The following is a 14,131-nucleotide window of genomic DNA, read 5'->3' on the forward strand; positions in this document are numbered from 1 at the left end:
ATTAATTTTCCCTTTAAATCAAAACGTCTATTACTGCCAAGGAACATCCAAGACATAAGTTGTTGTTTTGTGGTCAAGATTTTTTAACTTTATTGTTATATTTTTATATATATATATATATATATATATATATATATATATATATATATATATATATATATATATATATATATATATATATATATATATATATATATATATATATATAAAGCAAAGAGAACAGCAAAGAGGTAAGAAAAAATGATAACAGAACTCACAAAAATATTTAAATCAGTCATCTCTATTAAAATGATTGGTCATACTACTACAAATTAGCTGGTATGTTGTGAAAAACGTTTTAATCTAAAAGGAAAAAGCTATAAAATTTCAGTTACGTTAGTCTTTTTTTTTCTTTTTACTTTTCAAGCCCAAACAGCGTCTTGATCAGTCATTTTAAATGCTACCACAAGACCTGCTCAGTGAGTTAACTTGTTCTGAATGCAATACTTCTGATTGACCACTAGGTGCCAGTGTTGCCCTATGAAAATATCCACATCCAAAACCAAACCACACAACCGTTTGAAAAGTTTATTTCTACCATACAGAAACTGTACAACACAGCGCATATCTGTTTATTATGAAATAGTAAAAGTAATAGGAAGTTTCCATTTTACAAACTACCTCAACCGAAAAAAAAAAAACATTTTAATGTAAAACAAAACAAACCAAATTGATACAGTACAATTTCATACCAATATCGTTCCACAAAAAAGAGCATTTTCACATTACAAAACATCAAATACTAACAGGGAGAAGAGAAAAAAAATAAATATTATTCACAAAACTTCCTGAGCAAACAACATGTGGTTTAGGAATTAAAAATAACTTATAAGGGATTAAGTCTAAATAATGTAATTGGGTTTTAAAAAGATTAACATTTGTGGGTGTTTGGACAGAATAGGGTCTAAATTGTCTTCTGTTTGGCTGTTTTGCTGTTACAGTGTTTGATTCTAAAACCCTTAAAGGCTACATTGGACTTAAAAATACGACATATTGCTCAAACGAATACAGTTTGGATTTAATTCTAAAACTGGGAGACTGAATGTATGGCAGTATAAAGTAACTGCGATGACCTTTTGTCAAATTAACGGAAACACAACAGATATTTGTAAAAAGTGCAAATGATTAAAAGGAACAAGTGATTCAACTTTCAATGCTTTTTATCTGTGATGAGTGACTGAAACTGCCATGTAGTGTCTCTGTTTTCAAATAGCTGTTATTCAGATATATATACCGGTATATAAAAAGATATTTCAACCTCAATAGTTGTTGAAATGCTGAGAACTATAAGGATTAAAGACTAAAACAGAAGCAGATTTCCTGTGTCCCCCATCCATGGGATAAAAACAATCTAATATCAGTCTTTGTCATTTTTTAAGAACCTGAATCAGAGATTACAGCTACTGAAACATCGGTATTCAAACAGTCATCAGGAACTTTTCCTCCTATGAAAATAATTGTACTGTTGAATAAATTAGACACCATCCACATAATACTGTCCTACCACAAAACATAGTACTTGTATATTTTCATGAATTCATATACATTTAGGCACATACTATATGCACACACCAACATGTGTGCACAGAAGGCAGTTCAATATTTATAATTCTGTTTAAAAAAAAAGAGATGTGGTGACAAAGCGAATTTCTGATTTTCTTATTTTTTTTCTTTTTAGGTGCACTCTTTTTAGGGCACAAACTCACATTCACTTCCCAAAAAGATGTTTCATTCTCACTCCATCATCTCGAGTATAAAAAGATACAGTACTCTTGCAATTTATTTTATCATCATTCTTTTTTTTTTATCTCACTTTGTCTAATACATTCAGTTCCCATTAACAAAAGTGAAAGCAATGCCTAAAACCATTGATACTTAGTTTTGGTAGTCTTTTTTTTTTTCTTTGAATGGATTAAACTCATAAACTAAAAGAAGAGCAATAATAGACTAGCTTTTTCAACACTAGATGGCGAAAATATGCCATTAAAAACTGGAATGTGCTTTTGTGTAATTTACAATGTGCAGAAAAACCAACAGATTTCTCAAATATTAAGCATTTACAGTTCAAGAAATAAATAAAATTGGAGGAAATAAATACACTAACAAATATAATAATAAATACCAATTATTGAAGAATGACAGGAACATATACAGATTTAAATCAAGCAAACCATCCAAATAATTAAGTGCAAGAAAAGGTAAAAATAAAATAATAATAGTAAAAAAACAAACAAACAAAAAAACCTCAGCAGGATAAATGCAGAAACAGTAAAAGCATTACAAATCTGGCTGGTAATTTTCTCAGTGCAGCGTGTTTACCGGAGAAATGCCGAACACATTTCCAAAAGCCTTGTCTTATACATGCAGCCGAGCCAGCCCTCTTCAGTGAAATAGAGCTATCTAGTGCCATTATCCTAAGTCAAAGGAACCCCTTGGTAGCTCTGCAGCTTAAACATGGATGCCTTTAATAGCCTGTTTGATATTATCCAAGAGGGCCTTGCACTCTGGGGAGTATTCATGCTCCGAGTTGTTGTACATATCAGTTAATGTGTTCACATAGGCTTCAAAATTATGCTCGCTGATGGGTCCCTGCAACAAAAACATGTGTGACCATTAGTGAAAACAGCAGAGCAGACAGTGCCAGTTTGAAGGAGACTACTTTTCACTGACAAGTTGGACAGATGCAGTCTGTGGTCAAGGCTTACTGTACCATTTGAGGAAGCTGAATGTCTGTCAGGCTGTTAATGAGAGCTTGGCTGAGGCGAGCCAGCTCCTTCAGAAGGCTGTTATTGTGCTGTTCGATCATCTTGTTTTCCTCTTCAATTGTCTTTAGGTTACATTCCATCGATGAGATCTGCTTTCAGGTTCAAAATCGAAGAAAGGTTCAACAAATTAAATGTGCACCAGTCCCCCCAAAACTGTTGCGTTGGAACGCAGACTTGTAGGAGTAAATAGTTACCTGTGTTTGGAGTTGCATCATGTCTTCCTCTATTTTCATATTGGAACTGTTCAGTTCTTTGATTTCGTGGTCCAGATGGTGAATTTCTTCCTTGTTTTCAACACCTGCATCAGAGAGGATGGACTATTTTAATCTGGTCACAGCTAGGTTGCTATTTTTCTTTTCTGAAATCCATATTTTCTTGAACTCACCACTGCTGGTTTTCAGTTTGATAGTCATCATCTCCTCCTCTGAATGCTTTTTCTTGATGCTCTGTGCATTCAGCGGGCATCCTGATAAGCTAGTTAAGCATGAAAGATCATTACAGTGTGTAGAATATCACCAAATTTACAAGGCATAGTACAGGGTAGAGGTGCAACAGCAAATTGTTTCTTTAACTGAAGACCATCCTTTCAGAAATGTAATCATCAAACTCATCATGTGGAAGCAGTACCACATCGCTTTAAGGTTTAATTTTCAGTACCACTAAGTTGTTTAAAATAAACTCAACAGAACCTCACATATGTAAGAAATATGGCTGCATTAATTACAGTTAACCCAACTCCTCTGGATTCTAAGTTTTCTTACTTTTCAGCTTTGCAGTATCCCCATAGTTTTGTCCTGTGCTTTAACATCTTAACCAATAAAATTATATGCATCAGGAAAGCCATATTGCCGCCAAGCAGTCCTTTGTTATTACAATATCGTAAACATTGCTGCTGCAACAATGATGAAATTTGATATATTCCGCTTTTTAAAAGGAAACTGCATTTTTTTTTCAACCTGCGGTAGGATGAGAGAGTGGCACTTTCAGCAGATAAAAGGACGGCTTAATCAACTACAACACAGTTGTAATTGTTTACTTTTATAAACTTTCACTCTCTGTGTCATTTTGCATGCTGGACTAGGAGGCAATGGTAGATTTTTTTTCTGAAAAATTTCAGTAAACCCTTGTACTGTATGCTCAGCAATCACAAAGCCAAATTTTGGAGTCATGTCAAGCATTTTTTTATTGTCTAAAACTGTCCTCTGGATTAAGAAGCTAACTTAGAGGCTCAAGTGGCAGCACTGCCTAACAGCCAAGGTAATTTAAAACACATTGAAAGCATGAGGGTAGTGAGGCTTAGCAACTTTAGAAACAGTCTGGCCTATTCAAATGTGTGAAAGGAGCATAAATGGCCCCTTAAGGTGGACACTAGTGTTTTCATAATGGTAATTCAGCCAATTTAGGTATGATGACGCATATGTTTCTAATATTAAGGTTTAATTGTCATATGGTAATGCTGTATTGCAGATCATAGATAGAAATCCAAGCTTTCCAAATATTGGGCAATTGCTGATTTTTTTTTTTTTTTTACCAAATTCAGCGACTGGCCAGAGAGTTTGGATCGGTGCTCCTCTAGTAGAGGTGTTATTATGGTTGTGCTTGAAAGTTTACATACTGTTCCATTAAAGACAGAAAGAAATCAATTAACAAAGGTAATGATAAATAACAATGATTTTGATTTTTTTTTAAATGGAAATCATGGTACTGATTTTGAATATATATATATTTTTTAAAGTTGTTTTTCACAAGCAAGGTACTTTAATTTGTCTGGGATGGTTTGCGTTTTAGAATTATTTAAATAAAAAAAAAATCAAAATATTATTTAGTTAATTTTGATTTATTATTACCTTTTTCCATTTTATTGTGAATTACTAGCGTGCATTTGTCCTTTTCTTTAAGGGGAGGGTATGCAAACTTTCAAGCACAACTATATAGTTAAGATGAATCATATCAAAACAGCATTTTTGCTGAGAGAGGAAACAGTAAATAAGGGAGATTACCTTCGGTGAGTGGCAAATACATTATTGGCATGTCCGAGGCCATTGCAGCCAGGCAGGGGACAATGGGGCAATTCTTGCTTGTTGGCCTTCCAGGCAAAGGGCAGGCCGTTGATGGACGACTCCTTCTGTCTTTTAGCAGCTAGCGGACAACTGCCTGCGCTGCGGTGGGATGTGTATTTCCCCGATATATGGCCCTGCCCGTCACATCCAATCACAGGACACCTACAGGTCAAGAGACAAGTAGACCCAAGAGCTACAGTCACTACTGAAAACTCCAAAAAAATTGCATTTAGCAACACTGTTGTGCTGTAGACAATAAAAACACACAACCTCTTGTTAAACAACAGCAACAAAGAGTATTTAAAAAAAAAATCAATTTTAATAACTAGACCGGAAGATTTGTTAACCATTACCCTGATTAATCCAGCCAAATGCTGATTAAAAATGAAGTTGAAAAACTGGAGATGGATTCAAATCATCACATTAGCTGTAAGTTATTAATCCACTAAAACTTAGGTTGGAATAAGCGCTCTGCTTAGTTTAGTGCTTGCATTTTGTGTAGAGTAATATTTGTGTGTGGAAAAAAAAAAGCAGCACAACTCATGCTGAATGTCATTAAGAGTTTGTCAGTTGCATTTCCAGGCCTGTTTTCTGCAGGTCAGTAATGGAGTGACATGAATTACAGATAATTGTCATGTCCCCCCCCCCCTCATGCGAAAGAATGTAATTTGGAGGTGGCTAACCCATTCCCTTATTGATAAAGGTGAAAGGTCGCCTGAGATGATCCAAATGGCACGCACGCTTTGGAGTGCTGCCTGCAAAAAGCCTGTTTCAGCATTTTTTCACTACACAGCAGCAATACTGCACTTATAGGACAAAACAAAATCAGTCCCCATTACTTACATCTACCACAGGTAGGTAGCTTGATGCAAGGCACCCAGACAATGGAGGCATGCCATATGGCTCACTATTTACAATAATCTAGGGACATTTGTTACCCTCCCCCTTTCTCTCCTATTCTCCCTTAGTGTGTATGAGATCTACTACGATATAATTCCTAAGCTCTTGGCCTTGCATTAGTAATTAAAAAGAAAAAAAAATCAGTGTCCAGATGTATAAGTAAATAAGGGCTTGTGTATCTGACTTTGGATTTAAACTCCAAATCAATTACATTACCGTTGTTTTTTTTCCCCCTAACAACACTTTTACTGACAAGAGCGATTAGAGAAAATGCGTGCTGTGCCATCATTAGATCAACATTTTCTTAATGTAATATAATTATAAAGAAAGCACTGAGAGAAAAGTGAAAAGCCAGCTATCCCATTCAGAAAAAAAAAACCCTGGAAAAAATGAAAGTCTTACAAAAACCAGCTGCTAATTCCTTTGAAAAATAATAATTTACAAATGTTTCGGGACAACAAATGTATTATTTTCTTTGTTTAGCTCCACAGCCTGCAGGTATAGAACACAAAAAAAGTGTGACACTGCTCTTGCTCTGTTGCCTTGATTCATTTTTACACTGACATGATGGCAGGATGAGGAATTTAGAAAAAAACATCTTACTTAAGCTCCTGCTCGTCTTTGTCATCCTTGTTTGGTGTGAGCTTCAAACCTCCCTTTCTGGCACGTGGACACCCTGACAAGCTGAAAACAGTTGGAGAAATAAAATGAACCTACTGAGAAGTTCTGTTAAAGCCTGAAAAGAGACTAAATGCATGAATCGAAAGACAAATTGTTTTAGAGTTTCTTTCTTTTTACATAAGGGGTACCCCATAGGCCACACATAAGACAGCGAGTACACTACCAATGTAATGTCTGAGGGTGTTTAGTTTTTAATGAAAAAATAACCTTTAAAAAAAACATGTAACATGTTTTTCTCTTTCTTTACAAATGTATCAATAGAATAAATTCTGTTTTTGAAAGCTGAAAATTAAAATATATTAATATATATTTAGTATTGTAATAACAATGGTAAAAGTACTGCACCATTTCATAGATAGATAGATAGATAGATAGATAGATAGATAGATAGACAGACAGACAGACAGACAGACAGACAGACAGACAGACAGACAGACAGACAGACAGACAGACAGACAGACAGACAGACAGACAGACAGGAACCAAGTTCATCTTTAAAAACAAGAATTCAAAAAGTGCAGCATGTCTGCTGCATAAAGTGAGACTTCCACCATCTGTTTGAAAGCCATACATGTGACAAATATATTTCATGCTCAGTGGTGATGATATCTGCTTTTTTTCCCGTTTCTCTTTCATTCTACCTTCTGTGCGAAGCATAGTTCCCAGTCACATGTCCAGATCCATCACAGCCAGGTGTTGGGCACCTGCAGGTTGAGAGACACAGACACCAGGTGCTTTTTACAGCATAAAGTGGATCCGTGCTAATATGCAGGAAAGCAGCACAAATAGCTAAACGAGTTCATATTGAGGACATGGAAATCTTGCATCGTGTGTAATGGGAATGAAAGGGATAAACGAAATGCACGGGGGGGTGGATAAGAGGAGCAAAGAGTGAAAGCAAGAAAAAGCTGCCTAGTTAAATGTGAAAGAAATTCCTTTAGCAAATGAAAAATAACTGTTTTCAAAACACATACTTTAGTTCCTGAGAGTTGGCTGCCATCAGCGATTTGAGAGTTTTGTCAGCCAGGGGACACCCAGACACACTGGAGAGGATAAAGAGCTAAGAGTCACTTTAATTCATGCTTTGATCACTGTGGCATTAAATTATCCAAATACGTAAATAACAAAACATTATTTGAAAACACAACTTCCTCCTCAGGAAAAGAGAGCTGTTTCATAAAGCTGTCATTTCATATCATGTAGTGTACAAGCTACAGTTTGTGACACCTTGAAACAATAAGCACCATTTTCATAGTCTGCGTAACTTTGAGCTGCTGCTAATGAGACTGTAATTAATTGCGGTACCTCCGATGCGATGCATAATTCCCCGTCACATGGCCGCTGCCGTCACAGCCTGGGGTCGGACAGCTGCACGGAGAACACAAAGCATTTAATACACAGATTACTCCACTTCCCACAGACTGCCAAGCTGCCACTGGATCTTTTCTTTGACACTTTGAGAGCCTTTTTGTTTTTGTATACATTATGGAGGAGAAAAAAAGAGTTAGTACAGCAAGAAGTTTAGTAGCTGTTTTTGATTACGATGCTTAGGTTTCAGTCAGATGACATCTCTCAGCATCATTTTGGAAATCTCAGGGGAAGTTTTGCTGTGTAAAAACTAGAGGGTCCTACTTCTGTGGTGGAAAGACCCAGTAGAGTAGAGCATGCACTCTAACTACAAGAGTCAAGAGTTGTGCAAAGCTTTTACGGGACATACAGGTAAAAAAACTCACTTTCAAACAGACATTTCTTCTCCACATGAACCTGCAGACATATCAGTTACAGTCAAATGTGACACAGGGAGTTTCATTTGACCCACTTAAATCAATCTGCTCTACGGTTCGGAGTTACACTTTTTTTTATCATTAATACCAACCATCTGCCGACTAAAAGGGAGGATCAGCTTAAACATATCTGACTGAATAAAGATGCTGCAAGATGTTTCATTATTTAACCCTGCATACCCTACCTCAAAAGCTCCTTCTTTGAATCCCGAAGCAACAGCTTGGCTTTGGGACTTAACATACTGCCGTCCCCTGGATAGTGCTGGTCTTCCAAGGACACCTGATCATAATCCTCCAGCTGGGAAAAACAAAAAAACAACATGGTTAAAATCTCCCTCCTCACTGACCTAAAAGTGAATAATTAAGAATATCCCTTTGTAATACTCTTAAAACATTGGCTAAAGGTCAGAGGGCAGCAAAAAGAGATTAGGCCTGAGGACACTCAGGATGTAAACCATACATCCATTTAAAGTAATCCACAAAGTGTTCATGATGGAAAGCCATCAGGTACGAGTATAATGTATTAAAAATGTACTTATGTCTACAAAAAATAAGTCCTGTCTTCGAAACAAAAGACATATTACGGTTGATTCCTGCACAACAATTAGGAGCCCAGATTTTCCTCTGTATATATATATATATATATATATATATATATATATATATATATATATATATTTATTATTATGTTTTTTTCCTTTTTTTATAGATCAACAGATGGGCCATTTTTATGGATTACCTTTTCCTATAGCATTCTTCATAAATGCAAATAAAATATTCTCAGCCCATTAAAGTATTTTTTCTTTTTACTTTCTATTTGCTTTTTAAATAAATGCCTGTTAAAGTTATACCTTCACAGATTCTTATTTTTGTTATTCTTAAAGCAGAAAAACACTTAACAAAAGTTACTGTTCATTCTTTGTCACTTTGCTTTAAATTAATTGAAAGCACTTTCACAGCATTCATGTTATTTCACCAACCTAAACTGATTATTTCTTGATATTATATATTTTGGCAATAAAGCGTTATACTACTGCTATTAGTTAAGTTTAAAGGCCTTCAGATAATATGTTTTAATGAAATGATTTAACTAAATCTCACTGTGTCTGATAGAGGGAAATTAAACAGTTGAAGTAATGTTATAAACTTTGTTTCTCCTTTTGCTTTTAAGTTAAATCTGGAGCATTTTCATTTACAGAAATATGAAAATAAGAAGATAGGAATGATTTAAAATGAATAACAAAGAAACTAAAAATCATTTTGTTTTTCCTTCATTTACAGAAAATCCTTTTTTCTAGAATCTTTGCACCTTCTGGTCTCAGCAGTTTCTTTGTGATCGATGCATATTTTTCAGTCAAAAACAGCTTTACCTCTTTTTCCTGTAAAACATGTGCTTTGCTGAAGTTGACAGGGATGGAGTTCTCCCATGTTTCTCTGTCGCACAGCGGCTGGTAGAAGGTGGGGCCGATAAGCAAACTCCCGCCTTTCGCCATGGCGGACTCTGGAGGAGGCAGCTGTTCGTCCAAAGGTGTCTTTTGGGCTTTTTCACCCTCTTTACACTTTTTCATGCTCAGGTCCAATGTCCCATTTTCATCTACCTCAATGAACATATCCTAAAGAAGGAAAAAAGTTAAAAACCATGACAATCTGCTAGAGAAATTATTTTTATTTGTGCTGTGGGATTAAAAAAAATGAAAAAAGAACAGATATTTAATAATTACAATAAGCCAGCAGCTGTGCTGTAAAACTTTCACCCTCTTCTCTGTAAACATGTATAAAGTGACTTGAAACGCAGAGCAAACAACGTATTTAAATAATTCATACAGCAGTTATCTCACACCAGACAAAATACCAAACTAAGCCAGCATTAATTCTGCTGAACACAAAAAAAATAATCACTGGTGTGTAGTTTGTTTTTTGTTTTTTTTCGGTGACAGCTGTGTCATCTGTTTTCTAGGACGCACAACCAAGATGGCAGCTGGGAGTCAGTGTGTGTGTGTGTGTGTTTGCATGCCTTTGAGATTGGGGGGTTGGGATGTTGGTTTTAGGTCATCATTATTAAACCAAAAATTAAAAAGCTTAATGTGGCATAAGTTTCCCCTGCTGACAGATGTGTTTGCTGTTTGTGTATTGGGATTTTTTTTTTTTTTGTGCTGAAACGCTCTGCTATGATGACTTACGACTGTTTTAAGGTATTAAAAGTTAGACCTCAATAATTGCTAAAATCCTTATGTTTATATAAATGAAACCACCTACTCAATCCATGTGTTCATTAAACCCTATCTATGGTAATTCACTCTCTCACTAATAGTAGAGCGATCAATTAGAAAAATTATTTTCATAAATGTGACTGTCAAATTTAATTATCCTGTAGTAAAAAAGGCATCAGTGTAAAATTAAAGAACTTTAAACACTCTTTTTGATGTACTGTAATTTAATTTTAGAAGAAAAGCATTTGATTTATTTTCTCTTTTGTGTTACTGAATAATAACAACAGCTGTTTCACACTTTTCCTTGTTTTTTTTAAGCTTTTGGTTACATTTCTTTCTTGTATATAATAAAGTGTAATAAATTTACATATGCATATAAGTTAAGCATCCAGTGACATATAACACTCTAAATATGGCCCCGTCTTTTTCAAACGCGAAAGCTGTTCTTCATTTTGTGTGTCTGTCCAAGACAACTAAGCTGCAAACGAGAACAGATGATTAACTTGCTAACACTGTTTTATTCATTCAGTGGGCTGGTACCTGGTACAGGGCCACATTCTCAGCTCACCAAGCTGGGAGACAAGGATCTGTGCTGTGTAGGTGTGGAAACCTTGAATCATCTACAGTACACAGTGCACGTATGTAACCCACAGAATGTGATCAATATTAATCATGACGTGAGTTGGGAAGAAGTTGAACACAATGCCATGTTGGGCATTTGCCGAAAACAGAAGACATTTTGATCTGCACACATTTTCCAGCAAAGAGTTTGGATTTGGTGTGAATTAAACTTTTGATATGTTAACTCCTTCTGCTAATTGGCTTAATCCATTTGAAGGCTTCTAAAGACGATCTGGTGTAGACACACAGCCTATGTTGGATCATATAACTAAGCAAAATATCCTCTGCCATCTGCACTGGGCAAGACGCATCTTCAGACAACAGTTCAAGGGTTTTACGTGCCAGCTGATGTCAAAACAAAATACAATGCCGCATGTTTCACCCCCCATAAAAAGAAGAGAAAAAGACAAGTGGCTGAAACTAGAAAAGCCAGCAGATTTGATTTCCTCTTCTGATGTGATTCATTGTTTTTCTGACATGAAAATCGCCCTTTGAGAGTGCTTTCCTCTGCATCCAAGAGTGATAAAAGAGATAAAACACAGTATATGTGTTTATTATTATTAGAATTATTAGATTTTCTTCCTTTACTGCCACTTTGGTGCTAAGCTTGAATTCTTTGCACCAAAATCTCTTGTTTCCATTTCTCTTAGCTCCCAAAACAGATTTTCTTTAAAGAGCCACACAAAGGACCTTTCAAACGGTTTCATTTCATTACCTTGGTGGAGGTTGCTAAAGCCTGGCTGCTGATGGTCTCTATGCTCTTCCGGTAGCGGGTGGAGAGGTTAAGGATTGCAGTTGTCGCTGCCGTGGCCTGGAGACTGTCCTCTTTTTTGAACTGACTAGACGGACTGTGTTGACCAGAGATGGGCACGTGGCCACCGGAAGCTCCAAAGATGCCAGAATACTGCTGAGGTGCTAAAAGACAAGCAATTAGCCTGCTGGTTACTTACTGAAGCACAATTCTGTCAACTCACACATTAAAACTCTCTGAAGTATATAAAGGAAATTTATTTTACAAAGATTTAGACATGCGTTTAAAGTGAAACTTACAGTCGGGGTAGTGGGACATTTCCTGGTCTTGGTTGGCCCCCAGCAGCGGCTGTTTGCCGAAGACCTGTGCATCAAAGCTGGCATAATCAAAGCGGATTCTGCTGTACTTGTCCATTTCTTTTGTGAGGCTGGTTTGCAAGGCTGCTACTGGATGAGATAGCCTGTAGTTCAGCTGGTTCATTTCAAACTTCTTTATTAAGCTGATGGCCCTAAAAGCAGAAGAACAGAAAAGTGAGTCTTATTGTGTTAAATCATTTCAGAACAAAGGTGCCTAGAAAAGTTAATAAAAAGCAGTAAAACTGTAGACATTGTGTTTAATCATTGAGGGATGCCAGTGCTTTTGTACACATGGAGCCTGGAATCTAATGTGTGTTGTAGATCCACAGTCAGGTTGCCAGACTAATTAATATAGAAGGAGTGGGCATCCTGCCCATGATATATCCACAGGGAACAAAGAGTTCTGCTCTTTTATCATTCCTAATAGAGGGGAACTCACAGGAGCAGCAAACGTCACTTATGTTTGCTTGGAAAGCTCAGATTTAGGCTGTGTGTTCAGCTGGGATCAGGCAATTAACATTTTCCACTTTTTTTAAATAACGGTAGTCTTTATCAGTTGTTGTTTTTTTTTTTTTCAAATGATCTCAGCTGTGTTTAATAAACTGACTCCACTACTGAGCTGAAATGTGATTGTTTGTCTACATGCGTTCACACTGAGAGCATTGAAAGTCTTAAAAATATGGTCTGGCGCCATACCTCGGTGAGCGGTCAGGCGTTTGTCTGCACTTCGGGTTCTCATCCTGAGGTTTGGAGATTTTCACTGCGGCGGCAATGGGGCAGCCGGAGAGACTGGTTGGGGAGGGGGGGTAAACACATTAACAGTGTAAGAGATCGCCAAACAGGGTGCAGATTTTCTAATGGCTTATATCTGTGGATGTACCTCCGGTGGGTGCTACGGTTGCTGTTGACATGGCCCCTTCCTGTGCACCCAGGTGTAGGGCACTTGAGGACGTTTTCATGCATTGCCAGGACTGCATAACGAGAAAACAGATGACATTAGCTTAACACAAGATGTACCAAAAATATATATATATAACTACCTGTAAGGAGCAGCAAATGCAGTGTCTGACAAGAGCATTCCCACCACTTGATCTTTATGTTACACAGCTACAAACCTCAAAATGTTATAAGGATATAAGTTGAAATACCTATTTGAAGCAAAATTGTTATGCCACAGTGGAAGGAATGTAATACTTATTTTTATTTTCCTTCACAGTATGTATGTATACAGTATAAACGAAAAATCTCTTTTGTAGAACCACCTTTGTATTGCAAGTAAACTATTTCTCTACCTGCTTTGCAGGATACAAGACAATAGGAAATACAATAGAAAGCTTTAGTTTCTTCTGTGCAATGCACCCTGAGTTCAGTCAGACTGGATACATCTGAAAAAAAAAAAGTTTACACATCTTTCCTGCTAATTATTTACTAGATTTAGGTCTAGACTCTTATTCTAATGCTCCGATCCATTGTATGTTTGTGGCTATTTTGTAGTTATTTTCCTGTTGGATGGTGAACCTCAGTTTCAGGTCTTTTATAGCTTTTATTTCAGGATTACTCCTTATCCAGTTCCCCGTCCCTGAAGAAAAGCATTCCCACAGCAGGCTTCTACCAAACCAATGTTTCATAAACATGTAGGGCTGAAGCAATTAATTGGATTAATCTTGTTTAATCTATTATTAAAATAATCATAAAATATTTAGTAATCGATTAATCGTTAGCTGGACTATAGAAACTGTAAAATATGCATTTAGCTGACAGAGCAACCCATTCAGAGCAGTAATTATATCAAAATTGTAAAAAAAAATAAATAAACATTGTGCATTTAATATTAAAAAACTTTTTTGTCTGTCAATATACTCTATCCAGAACCAATCTAGTGGAAAAGTTTTAGTTTCACCTGTTTAATTTAATTAAAAAATCTTCCTTAAGGAAGCTTTGGCTAAGCAGTAATTAATCGATTA

General features: G+C 36.2%; 1 protein-coding gene across 6 annotated transcripts in view; it reads right to left on the minus strand.

Annotated features, from left to right (window-relative positions):
- Positions 1-553: 553 nt before the first annotated feature.
- Positions 554-14,131, minus strand: part of st18 (ST18 C2H2C-type zinc finger transcription factor) — a 47,653-nt gene continuing 34,075 nt past the window's right edge. For 3 of the 6 annotated variants that reach the window (XM_038305815.1, XM_038305817.1, XM_038305818.1), the window contains 15 exons: positions 13,048-13,138; positions 12,864-12,956; positions 12,111-12,319; positions 11,776-11,975; positions 9,600-9,842; positions 8,415-8,527; positions 7,751-7,813; positions 7,420-7,488; positions 7,087-7,149; positions 6,368-6,448; positions 4,805-5,026; positions 3,190-3,278; positions 2,999-3,102; positions 2,750-2,896; positions 554-2,628 (listed from right to left, as the gene is read on the minus strand). In XM_038305815.1, the coding sequence (XP_038161743.1) occupies positions 2,488-2,628; positions 2,750-2,896; positions 2,999-3,102; positions 3,190-3,278; positions 4,805-5,026; positions 6,368-6,448; positions 7,087-7,149; positions 7,420-7,488; positions 7,751-7,813; positions 8,415-8,527; positions 9,600-9,842; positions 11,776-11,975; positions 12,111-12,319; positions 12,864-12,956; positions 13,048-13,138 (1,928 nt within the window). In that variant the 3' untranslated portion in view covers positions 554-2,487. Of the gene's footprint in view, positions 2,629-2,749; positions 2,897-2,998; positions 3,103-3,189; positions 3,279-4,804; positions 5,027-6,367; positions 6,449-7,086; positions 7,150-7,419; positions 7,489-7,750; positions 7,814-8,178; positions 8,210-8,414; positions 8,528-9,599; positions 9,843-11,775; positions 11,976-12,110; positions 12,320-12,863; positions 12,957-13,047; positions 13,139-14,131 lie in introns of those variants that run through there. The other 3 variants (XM_038305816.1, XM_038305819.1, XR_005282540.1) reach the window with 2 other exon arrangements.

The sequence above is a fragment of the Cyprinodon tularosa genome, unplaced genomic scaffold (assembly GCF_016077235.1).
Source record: "Cyprinodon tularosa strain WSP-4 unplaced genomic scaffold, ASM1607723v1 ctg566, whole genome shotgun sequence".
NCBI lineage: Eukaryota > Metazoa > Chordata > Actinopteri > Cyprinodontiformes > Cyprinodontidae > Cyprinodon > Cyprinodon tularosa.